The sequence below is a fragment of the Trachypithecus francoisi genome, unplaced genomic scaffold (assembly GCF_009764315.1).
Source record: "Trachypithecus francoisi isolate TF-2019V2 unplaced genomic scaffold, Tfra_2.0 Lachesis_group0, whole genome shotgun sequence".
Classification (NCBI taxonomy): domain Eukaryota; kingdom Metazoa; phylum Chordata; class Mammalia; order Primates; family Cercopithecidae; genus Trachypithecus; species Trachypithecus francoisi.
Genome location: NW_022681453.1, coordinates 2,207,649 through 2,224,924, shown reverse-complemented (window position 1 = coordinate 2,224,924; position 17,276 = coordinate 2,207,649). Strand labels below are relative to the sequence as shown.

General features: G+C 41.6%; 1 protein-coding gene across 4 annotated transcripts in view; it reads left to right on the top strand.

The window, feature by feature from the left end:
- Window positions 1–7,098: 7,098 nt before the first annotated feature.
- The window catches only part of NMD3 (NMD3 ribosome export adaptor), a 29,375-nt gene continuing 19,197 nt past the window's right edge, over window positions 7,099–17,276 (top strand). For 2 of the 4 annotated variants that reach the window (XM_033202614.1, XM_033202592.1), the window contains exons 1-5: window positions 7,099–7,226; window positions 7,785–7,840; window positions 10,663–10,797; window positions 12,927–13,023; window positions 17,125–17,205. In XM_033202614.1, the coding sequence (XP_033058505.1) occupies window positions 7,797–7,840; window positions 10,663–10,797; window positions 12,927–13,023; window positions 17,125–17,205 (357 nt within the window). In that variant the 5' untranslated portion in view covers window positions 7,099–7,226; window positions 7,785–7,796. Of the gene's footprint in view, window positions 7,227–7,298; window positions 7,523–7,784; window positions 7,841–10,662; window positions 10,798–12,926; window positions 13,024–17,124; window positions 17,206–17,276 lie in introns of those variants that run through there. The other 2 variants (XM_033202596.1, XM_033202606.1) reach the window with 2 other exon arrangements.

The window sequence follows — 17,276 nt, the reverse complement described above, 5'->3', positions numbered from 1 at the left end:
AGAGGCCTGACATTCCTGTCTTCTTATATTAATAAGACAAATAAAACAAAATAGTGTTGAAGTGTTGGGGTGGCAAAACTTTGGGGGGTGGTATAGAGAGATAATGGGTGATGTTTCTCAGGGCTGCTTCAAGCGGGATTAGGGGCAACGTGGGAACCTAGAGTGGGAGAGATTAAGCTGAAGGAAGATTTCATGGTAAGGGCAATATTGTGGGATTGTTAAAAGGAGCATTTGTCATATAGAATGATTGTTGATGACCTGGATGCAGTTTTGTATGAATTGGGAAACTAAATGGAAGACACAAGGTCCAAATTAAGAGAAGGAGAAAAACAGGTATTAAATGACTAAGAATTGGGAGGACCCAGGGCATCCAATTGGAGAGTGCTCAAGGGGGTTCAGCATAGCCCTGCCAGCAAAGATTATTTATTTACTCTAAGAGGGAGTTAAGAATGGCAGTTTGGGGATAGCACCAGGAGATATCAGCTGTGATGGCTTGGAGAAACAGTGTAAACCAGCAGTGTAAACAAGAGCAGAGCATTTATGAGTAGTTGAGAAATGGTGAATAAGAGTATGACTAGACAGAAGATAGCAGGGATGACAAGTTTTTTGGGGTGCAGTCCAAGTTGGTCTGGTATCTGGAATGAGACTGGTGCCTAATAAAAAGAAGCATCTATACAGGAGCTCAAATGGGCTGTACCCTGTAGCATTCTGAGGACAGACCCGAATTCTGAGAAGGGCAAGAGGTAAAAGTATTGTCCAGTCCTTTTTAAGTTGGTGGTTGAGCTTGGTGAGCTTGGTGAGGTGTGTTTTTAAAATACCATTAGTCCGTTCTACCTTTCCTGAAGATTGAGGACGGTAAGGGATATAAAGGTTTCACTGACTACCAAGAGCCTGAAAAACCGCTCGGGTGATTTGACTAACAAAGGTCAGTCGTTATTAGAGTGTATAGAGGTGGGAAGGCCAAACTGAGGAATTATGTCTGAGAGAAGGGAACAAATGACCACAGTGGCCTTCTCAGACCCTGTGGGAAAGGCTTCTACCCATCCAGTGAAAGTGTCTACCCAGACCAAGAGGTATTTTAGTTTTTTGACTCAGGGCATGTGAGTAAAGTCACTTTGCCAGTCCTGGACAGGGGCAAATCCCCGAGCTTGAAGTGTAGGAAAGGGAGGGGGCCCGAACAATCTCTGAGGGGTAGTAGAATAGCAGATGGAACACACAAGTGATTTCCTTGAGGACAGATTTCCACAATGGAAAGGAAATGAGAGGTTTTAAGAGATGGGCTAGCGGCTTGTAACCTACACGAAGGAGGTTATGAAATGACGACAGAATAGAATGGGCCTGTGAGGCTGGAAGGAGGTATTTTCCTTGGTCTAAGAACCATTTGCCTTGTGTGGGAAGAGACTGATAGGTGGAAGTTTCAGTGGGGGAGTAGATGGGGGTAACCAATGTGAAAGAGAAAAACCAGCTGTGAGGGACAGAAGCTGGAACACTAGCTGCTTTTTGTTTTGTTTTGTTTTTGCTACCTTATCAGCATAAGCATTGTCCTGAGTGATGAGATCTGATGCCTTTTGATGGCTGCTTGCAGTGAATGACTCCAGCTTCCTTTGGAAGTAAAGAAGCTTTGAGAAAAGTTTTTATTAAATAGGCGTTAATGATGCCTCGGACTCTTGCATAGTAAGGACATTTCTTTCTGCCCACATAACAGCATGGTGGTGCAGGATATGGAAGGCATATTTAGAGTCAGTATAAATATTGACACGTAGTCCTTTCGCAAGAGCAAGGGCTTGAGTTAAGGCAATGAGTTCAGCTTGCTGAGAGCTGGTGGAGGGGTGGGGCAGAAACTATACGCATCAGATGTGAGGAAGAAAATAGATTTTGGAAGTTATGAGAATTGCAGAGAGTGAGTTGAGCGTAGTTTGTGATTTTGAGGGCCTCTAAAAGTATTAAGGCAGTGGCAGCCACCACACGCAGACATGAGGGCTAGGCTAAAACAGTAAGGTCAAGTTGTTTGGACAAAAAGGCTACAGGACACAGTCCCAGTCCTTGTGTAAGAATTCCAGCTGCACAGCCCTGCACTTCGGCTATGTGTAATGAAAAGGGTTGGGATGAGTCAGGGAGAGCTAGGATGGGGGCAATCTCTAAAGCTGTCTTCAAGGAATGGAAAGAGGAGTGGGGAAAGGATTTAGGATCTGTGGGGTCAGCTAGGTTTCCTTTTGTGAGTTTATATAATGGTTTTGTTAGGATGGCAAAACCAGGTATCCAAAGGCGAAAGTATCCAACCATGCCTAGGAAGGAAAGGAGTTGTTGTTTTGTAGAAGGTGTTGGGGTTTGAGATATCAGTCGGACACAATCGGCAGGGTGACCATGTGTTTTTTATAAAGAATTATGCCGAGGTAGGTAACAATGGAGAAGAAATTTGAGCTTTGGAAGGGGATACCTGATATCCTTTGGAGAATAAATGTTGAAGGAGCAGGAGGGTTTCTCATTGGGAAGATTCAAAGGAGCGGCTACAAAGTAGAAGGTCATCAATATATTGAATAAGGTGAGAAGTGGAGGGGTGGAAAGAAAGTAAATCATGAAAAAGAGCTTGGCTGAAGTAATGAGGGCTGTCCCTGAAGCCTTGCAGCAGCACAGTCCAGGTCAGCTGCTGGGACTGATGGGTGTCAGGGTCAGTCTAGGTAAAAGCAAAGAGAGGCTGGGATGAGGGGTGCAGGGGAATAGTGAAAAAAGCATCTTTAAGATCAAGAACGGAATAGTGAGCTGTGGAGGAAGGTATTGAGGACAGGAGAGTATATGGGTTTGGCACTACAGGGTGGATAGGAAAAACAATTTGATAAGGCGGAGATCCTGAACTAACCTGTAAGACTTGTCCGGTTTTTGGACAGGTAAAATGGGGGAATTGTAAGGAGAGTTTATAGGTCTTAGAAGCCCATGCTGTAACAGGCGAGTGATAACAGGCTTTAACCCTTTTAAAGCGTGCTGTGGGATGGGATATTGGCGTTGAGCAGGGTAAGGGTGATTAGGTTTTAATGGGATGGTAATGGGCATGTGATCGGTTGCCAGGGAAGGAGTAGAGATGTCCCATACTTGTGGGTTAAGGTGGGGCAATAGGAGAGGAAGATACACAGGAGGCTTTGGGTTGAGAAGAAGGGCAGCAACGAGATGTGGCTGTAGTCCACGAATAGTCAGGGAAGCAGATAATTTGGTTAAAATGTTTCCACCTAATAAGGGAACTGGGCAGGTGGGGATAACTAAAAAAGAGTGCATAAAAGAATGTTGTCCAAGTTGGCACCAGAGTGGGGGAGTTTTAAGAGGTTTGGAAGCTTGGCTGTCAATACCCACAATAGTTATGGGGGCGACGGAAACAGGCCCTTGAAAAGAAGGTAACGTGGAGTGGGTAGCCCCCATATCAATTAAACAGGGGACGGATTTACCCTCCACTGTAAGAGTTACCCGAAGCTTGGTGTCCATGATGGTCCAGGGGGTTTCCGAGGTGAGAGGACAGCGTCAGTCTTCAGCCGCCAAGCTGAGGAGATCTGGGAAGGAGTCAGCCAAGGAATGCTGAATATGGGCTCCAGGGACTTTAGGAGCAGCAGCGATGCAAGTCAGACAGTCCGACCTCCAGTGGGGGCCCATACAGACAGGGCACAACTTAGGAAGAATCCTGGGCTGCGGGCATTCCAAGGCCCAGTGGCCAGGCTTTTGGCATTTGAAGCGAGGTCCATGAGGAGGTTTTGAAGGAGCCCCTGGGAGCTGTGGCTTGGATGTTCTGAAGTTTTTGTATGCTGGAGACGTGGTTGTGGGTTGTCTTACAGCAGAGGCAAGTAGCCGTAACTCAGAGATGCGTTGTTGTTTGGCTGCTGCTTCTCTATTATTGTACACCTTGAAGGCAAGGTTAATTAAGTCCTGTTGTGGGGTTTGAGGGCTGGAATCTAACTTTTGGAGTTTTTTCCTAATGTCAAGAGCGGATTGGGTGATAAAAATGCATATTAAGAATAAGGCAGCCTTCTGGCCCTTCTGAGTCTAGGGCGGTAAAGCGTCTAAGGGTTGCTGCTAAGTGGGCCATGAACTGGGCTGGGTTTTCGTCTTTACCTTGGGTAGTTTCTTTAAGCTTCTCATAATTAACAGCTTTGTAAGCTGCCTTTTTAAGCTCTTCAACTAGGCAGGAAATCATGTAATCTTGCCTAGCTATACCTGGGGAATCTGCCTGATAGTTCCATTGGGGATCCTCTTGGGGAACTGCTCTACTGCCTTCCTGGAGGTGTGGCTCGTGGAGGTGGCGGTTGTCAGCGTTAGATTGGGCTAGAGAAAAAATCCTTTCCCATTCATCTGCGGAGAGGGTAGAAGTCAGGATGACATTTAAGTCACTCCAGGTTAAATTGTAGGACAGAGTTAGACATTGGAATTCCTGTATATATTTAGTGGGGTCTGATGAGAAAGAGCCTAAACGCTGACTGATCTGAGAGAGGGCTGATAGAGAAAAAGGCATATGTACCCTGACTATGCCTTCTGCTCCAGCCACCTCTCTAACAGGAAATGGTTGGGCAGGTGCGGGAGAGCTAGTCACAGAACTAAACTGTAAGCTGGACCGGATGTAAGGAGGGGAGGTGACAGAAGGATTATAAGGTGGAGGAGTGGAGGCTGAGGAAGAATTGAGACCTGACTCGGCCTGGCGAGGAGCAGCCTGGGGAGGAGGGGAGAGGTCAGACGGGTCTGTAGAAAAGGAAGACTGGAAAGACTCAGCGACGCTTGGGGTTGGGACTGAGGGGACAGGCTGGAGGGAGAGAAGGAGGATTTGGGAGGAATTGCACTGGGAACAGAGACTAGGGAGGGAACGAAGTGTGAAAAATGCCTGGATGTAAGGCACCTCAGACCATTTGCCCATTTTTCGACAAACATTTTCTAGGTCTTGTAGGATGGAGAAATTGAAAGTGCCATTTTCTGGCCATTTAGAGTCATTATCAAGTTTGTATTGGGACCAAGCAGTGTTGCTGAAGAAAATTAGGCATTTAGGTTTTAGGTTAGGTGTGAGTTGAAGAGGTTTTAGGTTTTTAAGAACACAGGCTAAGGGAGAAGGGGGAATGGAGAGCCAAAGGTTACCCATAGTGAAGGAGGTAAGTTTAAAGAGAAAGGTAGAGACACAGAGAAGGCTGTGGATGAGCAGCCCTGGGTTGCAATGTGGGTGAGCAGCCAAAACAGGCGCCCCCGCAATTGACTTGCCACCAAGGGAATGTGGGTGAATGACCAAGGCAGGCATCCCCACGGGGTGAGACACCAAGGGAAGGCTGTCTTCCCGAATCCATGACCGGCGCCAGAGTTTTGGGTCCACGAATAACATGCATCTCCTTTGTCTCTACTAGAGAGGAAAAAGAACTGGAATTGGAAGGATGGGGAGATTGAACGGTAGCAAGAAAGGGAGATTGAAGGGTAGCAAGAGAAGCTGGAGAAGAGAGTGAAAAGACCACTTACCTGATATGAAATTGGTGAGATGTTCCTTGGGCTGGTCCGTCTGAGTGTAGGATCTTTCTCATGGAGCAAAGAGCAGGAGGACAGGGTATTGATCTCCCAAGGGAGGTCCCCCGATCCGAGTCATGGCACCAAATTTCACTCTCGTCTGTATGAAGAGACTGCCAAACAGGCTTTGTGTGAGCAACGCAAAGGTAGGCTGAGTCCGAAAAGAGAGTCAGTGAAGGGAGATAGGGGTGGGGCCATTTTATAGGATTTGGGTAGGTAAAGGAAAATTACAGTCAAAGGCGGTTATTCTCTGGTGGGCAGGGGAAGGGGTAACAAGGTGCTCAGCTGGGGAGCCTTTGAGCAAGGATGAGCCAGGAAAAGGAATTTCACAAGGTAATGTCATCAGTTAAGGCAGGAACAGGCCATTTTCACCTCTTTTGTGATTCTTCAGTTACTTCAGGCCATCTGGATGTATACGTGCAGGTCACAGGGGATATGATGGCTTAGCTTGGGCTCAGAGGCCTGACATTTTCTCCTAGAGCCTCCAGAGTCAGCCCTCACCATCTGTTTAGACCTGTAGTTTCCAAAACTGGAAGAGAACAAATTTGTGTTTTTTAAGCCAACTAAATCAGTGATAACTTGTTAGAGCAGCACTAGGAAACTAATTCATGCGTAATCTTTATGCAGTCCTGGGTAGAAGCAAAGGAAGACTATTTCCTGTGAGACCTGCCAGTTGGTTTGCATGGCCTGGGAGTACGTGTGCTTGGGAGGACAGGATATGTGGCGATCAGATCCTGAAAGGTCTTCTTTCCACGCAAAGAAACTGGAAATAATGCTTAAGGTAAGCAGAGGCCACTGAAGGATTGAAAGCAGGGGAGTGTGGCAAAATCAGAACTGCATTTCAGAAGGATGAATTGGAGTCTACAACTAGGGAGAGCTGATGAGAGGCTACTTAAGTATTCTGGGCAAGAAATGATGAGAGGCTTTCTCTGATCACCCTCTACAAAACGCCCTTGCTTATTCTTTGAAATTTGGGATGAGAGGATTTACAAAAAAAAAAGGTTGTACTCTTCAAACATTTGAAAGGCTGTCATGAGACACATTAGACATGGTCTGTGCTGCTCCAAGTTTGAGGGATAAATCAGTCATAAGAGGATATTAAGTGCACTATCTGGAATCATATAATACTTTGTCTAAAAATCGCATAGACTTCTTCACAGATAATTATGCTTTACATTTCATTCTTTCAACAAATAATCGTTTGAGTAGTTAGGGTGTGGCAGGCATCAGGCCTGTATATGATGGTGAACCAGACAAAGGCGCCGGCCTGGATGGAGTTTCTTTGCGTAAGGTACTGTTTACATATAACTTTTATATAACATAATCGTTTAATCGAGAAGCAAGCGCACAGCCGGGATAGCTGAAAAGAGACTAATATACCGGCGAGGTTGGTTTGGAGTGAACTCCGGCCAGGGAAAATCCAGACGATAACTGAAAAGCAGTCCCTGAAGGCGAAGGAGGCCCCCGCCCTTCCCTCCGCGCGCTTTCTCAGCCTCCCAGCAGCTCCCCTCACCCTTCCGCCCGTCGGTGCCGCCCCTTTCCCGGCCCCCGCCCGCCCCTTTCCATACGTCACTCAGGCCGCGGGATTTCGAGCATTTCTCTCGCGAGATCCTTTCTGTGGCGGAGACAAACGGGGTGGCAGCTGACAGGACGGCCGGGATCTATTTTGTTGCAGGTTTTCAGCAAATCCGGTGCTGGTCCGGCGGCGCGAAGTAGGTTCCCGGGTCCGAGACCCGGGCCGTCGGCGCGGGCCCCTGAGTAGGGGGTGGGGCGGGCTTCCTGGGCTCCGGTCGTGCTCAGTCCGCGTGAGCGCCGCGTGCCCAGAACCCGTATGTGGTCGCGCCCCAGGGTTAGGGGTCGGCGTGGGTGACCCACGGGCGCGGGGACTTCATCCGGGGACTCCTGCGGCGTATGTCTGAGGCGCGGCGGGTTGGTGGAGAGCGGGAGGGTCTGGGCGTCCGCAGTCCCGAGCTGACCTCGCCCTGGGTCGTCCAGGGTTGGAGCCCAGGTGAGATGGAGGTCAGCGGCAGAGCTGGGTGGACCGAGGGTCTTGCAGTTGGGAAACTCACTAAATCCCGTGGTCTTCATCTTAAAGTTCTTTCTTCCGAACTTACCCAGTGGAGTTGGCTTTCCTTCTTTCCTGCTTTTTGGAACTTACGTGAATATGTTAATTATTCAGAGAGACAGGAGGAAGACGTAAAAAGAGGAGACCAGACAGTGTGATTTAAATCCCAACATTCTCATTTTATTTATTTTTTTTTAAATTTAAGGCATACAGAACGATGGAGTACATGACGGAATCCGCTGACCGCAGCCCTGGACACATGTGAGTGCGACACTTCTTCTTTCCCCCTTGCGTGTGAAAATCTGTGAACCCTGGAAACTCACTATGGGTGGGTGGGAAGGAGCTTCTATTGTCATAAATGGGAAAAAATAAAAGTCTTATTTCTGTAGAAAATCGAATTCGTTTCTGGTTATAAAGCTTATTCTAGTAAATACACTCTCTAAGAGGGTTAAAATATTTTCCATACATTCTTTTATATCGGCACTGTCCAATATGCCATTAGCTACGTGTGGCTGTTTAACTTTACTTTTTACTTACATTTCCTTACTTTTTTTGTTTGAGACAGAATCTCGCTCTGTTGCCCAGGCTGGAGTGCAGTAGTGTGATCTCGGCTCTTTGCAACCTCCGCCTCCCGAGTTCAAGCAAGTCCCTGCTTTAGCCTCCGGAGTAGCTGGGAATAACTTACTGTTTTTTATTGGAGATTATAATATCGTAATTTTAAAATTTTGAACATCTTAAAACTTAATTATCAATTTTTAATTTCTTGCATTTAAGTTCAAATTAACTTTTTTTATTTTTGCTGATAAATAGGTTTAATGATACAGTGCTCTTCAAAGAGATGACTACAGAGACTTTTAAACGATAATCCTGGAATCGTTCGGCACAGACCAATTAGCTAAATCTAAAATAAATTGGCTTCTTACCACAACTACCCTGTAAACATTGCGGTCCTTCTAAGATGATCCTAATCTCACAGGAAAACACTAACTATGGAGAAACTAGCTTGGAATTCAGTGGTTAGTGAAAGCAGGAACTTTGGCCCCCTTCCCTGTGATGCTTTAACTCTTCCCTTGTCACTCAGTTCTATCTCTGGGTTTGAATAAGCCATCTGAAAATGTCTTTGGAGCTCAGCATAGTACTGATCTTCCTTGTTCTGTCAGTAGCTTTTAACAGACACTTGTGGAAGGGCTCAGATTCCTTCACAAAACCCTTTGTTGGAATGGGTTGTTTGACCATTATACTTTTTCTATGCCAGACAACTAGCACTTCTGAAGGAGCCTGGTAAGCTCTGTCAGGAACTGCTTGCTTTCCAGGTGGCACCACTGGCTCTACTCTGTCAACATAAGCCCCAAGCAGTTTAAGTTGGAAGTTTCCTAAATTAATTTAAATGGAATAAAATTAAATACTTGATCGCTCGTTTGTACTAGCCGTGTTGCCACATGTGGCTGGTGGCTACCATTGGACATGGAAAATGATAGAACTTTTATTTTGGACAATGTTGTTCTACATTAGGGGTTCTCAGACTTTTTCTGCCCAAGTACATCTCGAATTATGATAGTTCGTCATTTATACTGAGTCTCTAGATGTTGATAGACTTCCCATCCTGTTAAAAAAAAAAAAAAATTCTGCTTTGCGTAAATGTTTATATTTTAGGAGTCCTTATGGTTTTTTTTTAATTGCCTTTGGAGTATGTTGGTGTCTAATTCTGTTAGAAATGATTTAGATATTAGTTTCTATTGGTGTAGTCCAGAGATATACTTGAAGAAATGTTCATTAGAGATAAGTAGACAGCTGTAGTCTTTTAATGTAGTGACACCATTCTTTTCACCTGTATACCCTGAATAAATACATTTTTAAAGGCTTAGTGTTTAGAAATGAGGTGGTTGAATTAAAAAGAGACAAACTGATCTTACATATTCTTGATACAGGATTTTCTTTTTGGTTTTTGCCATTGACACACTATTGCCTTGTTAATTGATTCTTACTTGGTTTTCCAATTTTCAATAAGGGATAATGAATAACAGTGCTTCTCAGATTTTTCCCAAGTTTGTTACTACACTTGCGGTTAGGAAGTTTATCTGTTTATTTATAAAAGTTAATGTGAATGTTTGTGTCTGCATAGAAAATGTTTGGAAGGATATCTACAAATTGTTAATAAATGTTACCTTTATGGATAGTGTTGGTTGGGTGTGGTAAAGAGCACGTTAACATTTTTTTATTGTATTTAAGTATTTAAAATTAAAATTAGTGCAAGATTTGTATTCTTCATCAATATACCTCCGTTTGTTTTAATGTGACAATATAGTTTCATTTGCTTTTAATAAAAAAAGACTTGTTTAGACCCATACTGGCTATTTAAATGTAGATTTGAATTTAAAAAAAAAGTATATTGAGTTTCTCAGTTGTACTAGTCACTTTTCATGGCCCAGTTTGCCACATGTGGCTAGTGGCTATCTTGTTGTACAGACCAGAATAAAACATTTCTGTCATGGCGTGAAGTTCTGTTGGACAGTACTGATTCTCTAGAAGCTTTAGGACATCGGCCTTGTATTGAGGATTTTTAGAATTATAGCCATTTTTGGTGTTTTTGCCCCTGTATTACGGGGTTATTCTTTATCTACTGCATCTTTGAAGATTGCTTTGTTTCTTTTTTTTAAGACTTTGTCTTGGTCTGTCACCCAGGCTGGAGTGCTGTGGCGTGATGTGGCTCACTGCAACTTCTGCCTGCTGGGTTTAAACGATTCTCGTGCCTCAGCCTCCCAAGTAGCTGGGATTACCGTTGTGTGCCACCATGCCTGGCTGATTTTTCTATTTTTAGTAGAGGTGGGGTTTCACCATGTTGGCCAGGCTGGTCTCGAACTCTTTATCTCAGGTGATCGGCCTGCCTCAGCCTCCCAAAGTGCTGGAATTACAGGCATGAACCACTGCGACTGGCCCAGGTTGCCTTGTTTCCGTCATTTTTTTAAAAAAGGGCAAAGATACTATGGCCTAACTTGAAGACTTTTGTTTGTTTGGCATCTAAAAAAAAAATTTTGTGTATTTTAAAAATCTAATTTGAAAAATGTATCCTTTATTTATTAAAGCTTGTGCTGTGAGTGTGGTGTTCCGATAAGTCCAAATCCTGCCAATATTTGTGTGGCCTGTTTGCGAAGTAAAGTGGACATCAGCCAAGGTATTCCAAAACAAGTCTCAATTTCATTCTGCAAACAATGTCAAAGGTACGTTGCAGTACAATTTTGCTCTTCTTAAAGTTGGAATTTACATTTAGAGAACCACGGAGATATGCTGAGATTACACGAAGGTATATGGAGTAAAGTGCATGCAGTTAAGGCTTAAATTTTCTCTTGGTTTCGCCAAAAATTTTAGAAGTTGCAATTTTATAGTGTACTTTGTGTGTCCTTCTAATCTGGTAAAGATAGTGTAAAGGTATTTGACTCTGTCATTGATTTGATGTATACAATTAATAGATGGGAGTTGATGTTTGTAAGGGTGAGAGCAGATTATTGAGGACATATTCTTGTTGTTATAAGGTTTTTTTTTCTTTAGTTATTAGAAGCCGTGTATGATAAAAAGCACGTTATGTTTGTAGTAATTTAGTAATATGTTTTAAAAACTCTTATAACGTTCATGTGTAATTAAAATAACTATTGTTGATGGAAAAGAAGCTCAGTAAATCATATCTGGAATGGTCTGAAGTAAAGATTGTATTTGAAGGCAGAAGACTTCTGAAAGTTAATGTTTCATTCCTCTTGATTTTCTTTGTTGTGATAAACAGCTTATATCTCTTAGGCCACTGAGAAAAACAAAACTGCCTAATGAGTATAAAAGTATATGCCTGTGATTTCCAAAATGGGTTAAGACCCTAACTTTTTGAGTGTGTATGTCTAGAGGGGTGGTTCATGGACTCCTTTGAGAATTTGAAAACTGTATCTCTCCCCCCAAATATTTACATATATGTATGAACAAACACATGAAACTTTGTGTACTTTTTCAGGGAGTTTACAATACACAAACTTAGCATGTGTGAGAGTTAATCTGTTATAACTATTTGCTATTAAAAGCCTGGTGGAGTTAGAAAAGTACTGATAAAGAACTAAACAGACTTAGTTTGTCTTGGCTTCCTCACAAACTAGCTGTTTGAAACTCTTGGCCATTTATCATCTCTGGGCCTCAATTTCCTCATCAGAATGAAGGGTTTTATTAGGTGATATGTGAAGCCTTTTCTAACTCTAAAAGTATACTCATAGGGCAGGCATGGTGGCTCACGCCTGTAATCCAAGCACTTGAGGAGGCTGAGGTGGGTGGATCACTTGAGGTCAGGAGTTCGAGACCAGACTGGCTAACATGGTGAAACCCTGTCTCTACTAAAATACAAAAGTTAGCTGGGCATGGTGGGGCATGCATGTAATTCTAGCTACTCAGGAGGCTGAGGTAGGAAAATCGCTCGAACCCAAGAGGCAGAGGTTACAGTGAGCCGAGATCGTACACTGCACTCCAACCTGGGGGACGGAGTGAGACTCTATCTCAAAAAAAAAAGAAAAAAGAAAAAATACCCAATAAATAAATAAATAAATAAATAATTATGTACTTATAAACAAAGGGGGACCTGTGTAATGTTTTTGATTGAACCTTGAAAAGTGAAAATCAAAACTCTCGGTTATTTAACAAGTATGGCAGAAAGGCATTCACGTAATATGTTTGGAAGTATTTTATATTTAACAAGCATTTATTGAATACCTACTATAAGATGTGTCTGGCATTGTGCTAAGTCCTGGATAGGTGGGACTAAAAACCTTAAAGCACATGTGTGAGAGATTTAAGTTTTGTTTTAGTAAGGTTTTACTTAAGATTTTAAACATTGTTTTACAATTTGAAATTTGAAAAGAACTTGAAATGTAGATGAATAGACTGAACTAATTGCGATTCATAGTGTTGTGAGGTACTAACGTACCTTTTTTTTGTGAAAAATAAGCAGTTCTCAGGCATTTTAGAAGTATATAATAAACCATTTTAATGCCATTTTGAGATAATTCTCACCTGTTTTTCAGAGCATAACTTCAAGAGACTGTGAACATTTTAGTGGTGATTTGGTGATTGAAGTAATAAGATCACTTTAGTAGGTTACTTCAGATTGGCTTTCTCAGTCAGAATTTTACCTTTTTAGTTGAAGCTACTAGTCTAGTTGAAAGTTTTGGAACCATTAAAGTATTTTTGAGTTATGTGCTTCATATCATCCTTGGGTTTTATTATGGCTGGTTAATAATTTGGGTTATATCTGTATATTCAAATGGAAATTTCTGTGTTTCCTGAGAGATGTTGGATTTCAGTATGTTATCTTCTCTTTTAGGTATTTTCAGCCACCAGGAACTTGGATACAGTGTGCTTTAGAATCCAGGGAACTTCTTGCTTTATGCTTGAAAAAAATCAAAGCCCCTCTGAGTAAGGTAAGTTAAACAACTAAAATCAGTATTTATAGGTATGTTTTCGTTGAAGGTCTCATTTTCAGAAAATTCTTGGGAGTAGGTTTTTCAAAAGTAACTTTTTTTTTTTTTTAAGATGGGGGTCTCACACTGTTGCCTGGGCTAGAGTGCAATGGCGTGATCTCTGCTCACTGCAGCCTCCAACTCCCGGGTTCACACGATTCTCCTACCTCAGCCTCCCGAGTAGCTGGGATTACAGGCACACACCACCACACCTGGCTAATTTTTTGTGTTTTTAGTAGAGACAGGATCCTTGGCCTCCCAAAGTGCAGGGATTACAGGCATGAGCCACCATTCCAGCCTCGAAAGTAACTATTAAATGTTAACTATTGTTACCAGTAGCACCCCACTACAAACAATTTTTAAAGTTATATATATTCTTTTTATGAAAAGTAAAAATATCTTTTTGCTTTAAAAAGACTTACAGAATTTAATTTTTTTATGTGTTGTTTATTGAGAATCTCATGTATAATTTGTAACGGAAATTTTTATGTAAAACCATCACTAAACATAATTGAGATTATAATATAAGAGCTATGTTATTTAGTTTCTTTTTATTGTCATTATTGCTCTGGAAAGAAAATACTTGTGGCTGTTACTGAAAGTCAGTGCATAAATGTATTCAACAAACAAACTGAGTTTGTTTAAAGTATAGTTTATTTCCTGATATAAAATTGAAAGTGATTGACACTTTGAGTTTTCTTTATTTTAAGCTTTGTAACTCACTTCTACCATGTTTTTAAAATTGACGAGTTAATAGGTGCAGCACACCAACATGGTACATGTATACATATGTAACAAACCTGCATGTTGTGTACATGTATCCTAGAACTTAAAGTATAATAAAATAAAAAATAAATAAATAGCTAGATACATAAATGGAGAGAAATACCTTCTTTTAAAAGCAAGAATAAAATTGAAAATAGCATCAAAAAAAAAATTGACTCTTTCAGATTGAAGACTTTTCCGATTCTCCTTTAAGCTCTAATAAAATTTCATGTAATAGTTTTTTGAAATTTTCTGCCTTTAGTTTCCTACTAGGTCCCCGCCAACCCCACAAATTTCTGATGGTCACTTGTTGGCCCTCCTGACATAAAACTTTGTCTTTTTCCCTTCGTATTTTAAAAAACCTTTTTAGTTTTTTTTCACTCCCCTGTGTTCTTGATGATTTTTACTTTATCTTCCAGTCTTTCTAATGATTTTTTTTTCCAGTAGTAATGTTTTTAAGTTCGAGAGTCTTTCATGTTCTTGATGCATTTTGTTTTAAGTTTTGAAGATTTTGATAATAGGACTTTTTTTGTTTGTTTCCTTCTGTTCCCTCATTTGTCTCTGTTTTTTTATGAAGTCAGTTTTTTGTGTATCTTGGTTTTTTGCTTATACTTGGGGTTTTTGTCAAGTGTCTAGTGAGTCTTAACAGTTCATTATATAATTCATCAGATGTTTATTAAGTACCAGCTCTGTGCCAAACTGCTTTTGGTGCTGGGGATATGTGAATAAGTGAGTAAGACAATCCCTGTCTTAGGAAGCTTATATTCTAATTGCACACTAACCCACCAGTGTGGAGCAGCATGTTAGTATGCAGTGATCAAAATAGGTAGATATATAACATGGTATATTAAAAGGTATAGTCTGTGGAGAAAGGAGCTAGGAAGAGGATAAGAACTGTGCATGGAAGAGTTGAAATTAAAGTAAGGGTGTTTAGGGGAGGTCTCACTGATAAGGTGACATTTGAGTAAACGTTAAAGATGGTAAGGAAGGAAGCTGTGCAGAAATCTGGAAGAAGAGTATTAGGGTTAAAGAAAACAAATGTAGAGACCAAAAGCAAGCACATACTTATGTGAATAGAACGGAGTGGTGAGGGGAGAAGTAGTTGGGAATAGAGTCAGAAAAGTCATGGAAGGCCACAGTATGTCTGACCTTGTAGGCCCTTATAGAGGCTGTTTCTTATTCTGAGTGTAAGGAGTATGGAGGGTGAAGGGCAGAGTAGTGAGATGACATAACTTACTAGTATTCATCTGGCTACTCTTTTTAGAATGAATGTAAGGAGGTAAAGGTGTAAGTGATTGTAATAATCATGAGAAATGGTTTTGGATCAGCAATGGAGGTGGTCACAAGTGGACAGATTTTGGATCTATTTTTAAGGTAATAACATGTACTGATGTAGCTGGATATGTTAAGGATGCCTTCCACTGTTCGTGACCTGAGCAGCCAAGTCACTGGGTAGGGGAGATCAGAGTTCCATCTGTAACTGGTATTTAGATGTCTACTAGACACTTAAGTAGAAATACTGAGTAGGCAGGTTGATAAATAAGCCAGTGAGTGGTCCAGTCTAGAGATAATGAATTTAGGATATAGATGGTGTATTTAAGGTCATGAATCGGATTAGATTACTTCAGGAGTTTACATAGAGAAGGAAACAAACTGGAGGACTGAATCCTGGAATCATTCCTTTAATGGGTAATGAGGAAGAAATAACTAGGTAATGGAGGAATCAGCAAAGGAGATTTGAAGGAGCTGCTAGGGAGGTAGGAGGAAAATTAGGTGAGTGTGATGTCCTGGGAGGAAAGGGAAGTGTTTTAAGAAAGGAGTGAGTAGCTATGTGATTTGCAGTTGATGAGTCAAGTCATGAGTTCTGTAGATTTAGTAATGTGGACGACCTTAATAACATGGGCAATTTCTGTTTAGGTGGTGGTAAAGATGTCATTTAAATAGAAATGAAAATTGGAGAAGGAAGATAGACAATTCTTTTGAGATTTGCTGTAAAGGAAAACAAAGAAACGGGGCAGTGGTTGAAGGGGAGGTTTGAGAAGGGACACTTGTCTTTTTATTTTATTTTTTGGAGATAAGATCTTGCTTTATTGCTCAGGCTAGAGTGCAGTGGTGCTGTCATAGCTCACTGCAGCCTCAAACTCCTGGGCTCAGGTGATCCTTCTACCTCAGCCTCCCAAGTAGTTGGTACTACAAACATACACCACATCTGGCTGATCGATCTCTCTCTCTCTCTCTCTCTCTCTCTCTCTCTCTCTCTCTCCCCCCCCCCCCTCCCTCTCCCTCCTCCCTCCCTCCTCCCTCCCTCTCCCTCTCCCCCCCCCCCTCTCTCACCCTCACCACATCTGGCTGATCTCTCTCTCTCTCTCTCTCTCTCTCTCTCTCTCTCTCTCTTCTCTCTCTCTCTCTCTCCCCTCCCTCCCTCCCTCCCTCCCTCCCTCCCTCTCCCTCCTAGTTGTCTAAGCAGATACTTGAGCGTCATTCTAGAGTCTGTTCTCTTTCTCTTTCCCATATCCAGTTACCATTAAATCTTACACATTTTTTTTCTACGTCACATGTACTGTGCAAATAAACCTAACAGATTTTTATCTCCTAACTAACCCTTGAATCTGCTTTTGTTATTTCCAGTGCCTCTCAGTTCAGATCATCTACAATCTCTGCCCAAATGATTACTACAGCCCCCATTCTTCTTCTCCCACCTACCCCTTCTCCCCAAACACCCATTCTGGCCATTCTTGAGTTATATTCAGATCTTCACATATAGCAAACTGTTTTGGGGCTATGCAGATGCTGCACATTTAGTAATGAGTTATAGTTGTGGATTTAGTATTCAGTTCATGAAACTTCTCTAATGAATGTCAATTCTTTAAAAAAAAAAAAGTCACAGAATATAGAGGGAATAATCCAAGTGGAAACTTTTGTTCATGAAGTTACTAATAAATAATGAGGTCACCAGGTCTTTGCTTTCTTCTGGAAAATGTAATTTCCTTTTAAAGCACAGTGTGCTCTTTTTTTTTTTTTTTTAAGGGAAAAGAACTTTTTTCCTATGCAAATACTTTTAAGTTTTGCTTAAATTATATCAGTTGCATTAATATAGTCATTGGGTTGTCCTTTGATTTGCTGTTATTGTTACATAACTGATGATAAATCTTTTTTGTGGTGATGGTGTGTAGTGATGCTGATCACAGATTCCTTAAACATCTTATGAAATCTGTTTATTGATGATTTGTTCTTTCGCCTTTTTTTTTTCTCCTCAGGTGAGAACTTAAGTTTCTTTTTGTTTATGTCTTATTAAAGGTACGGCTTGTAGATGCAGGCTTTGTTTGGACTGAGCCTCATTCTAAGAGACTTAAAGTTAAACTGACTATTCAGAAAGAGGTAAGCGGTAGATAATTTTCTCAGCATGGTTAAAAGTACAGGTAGTGAAAATGACCTCGTGATAAGTTATT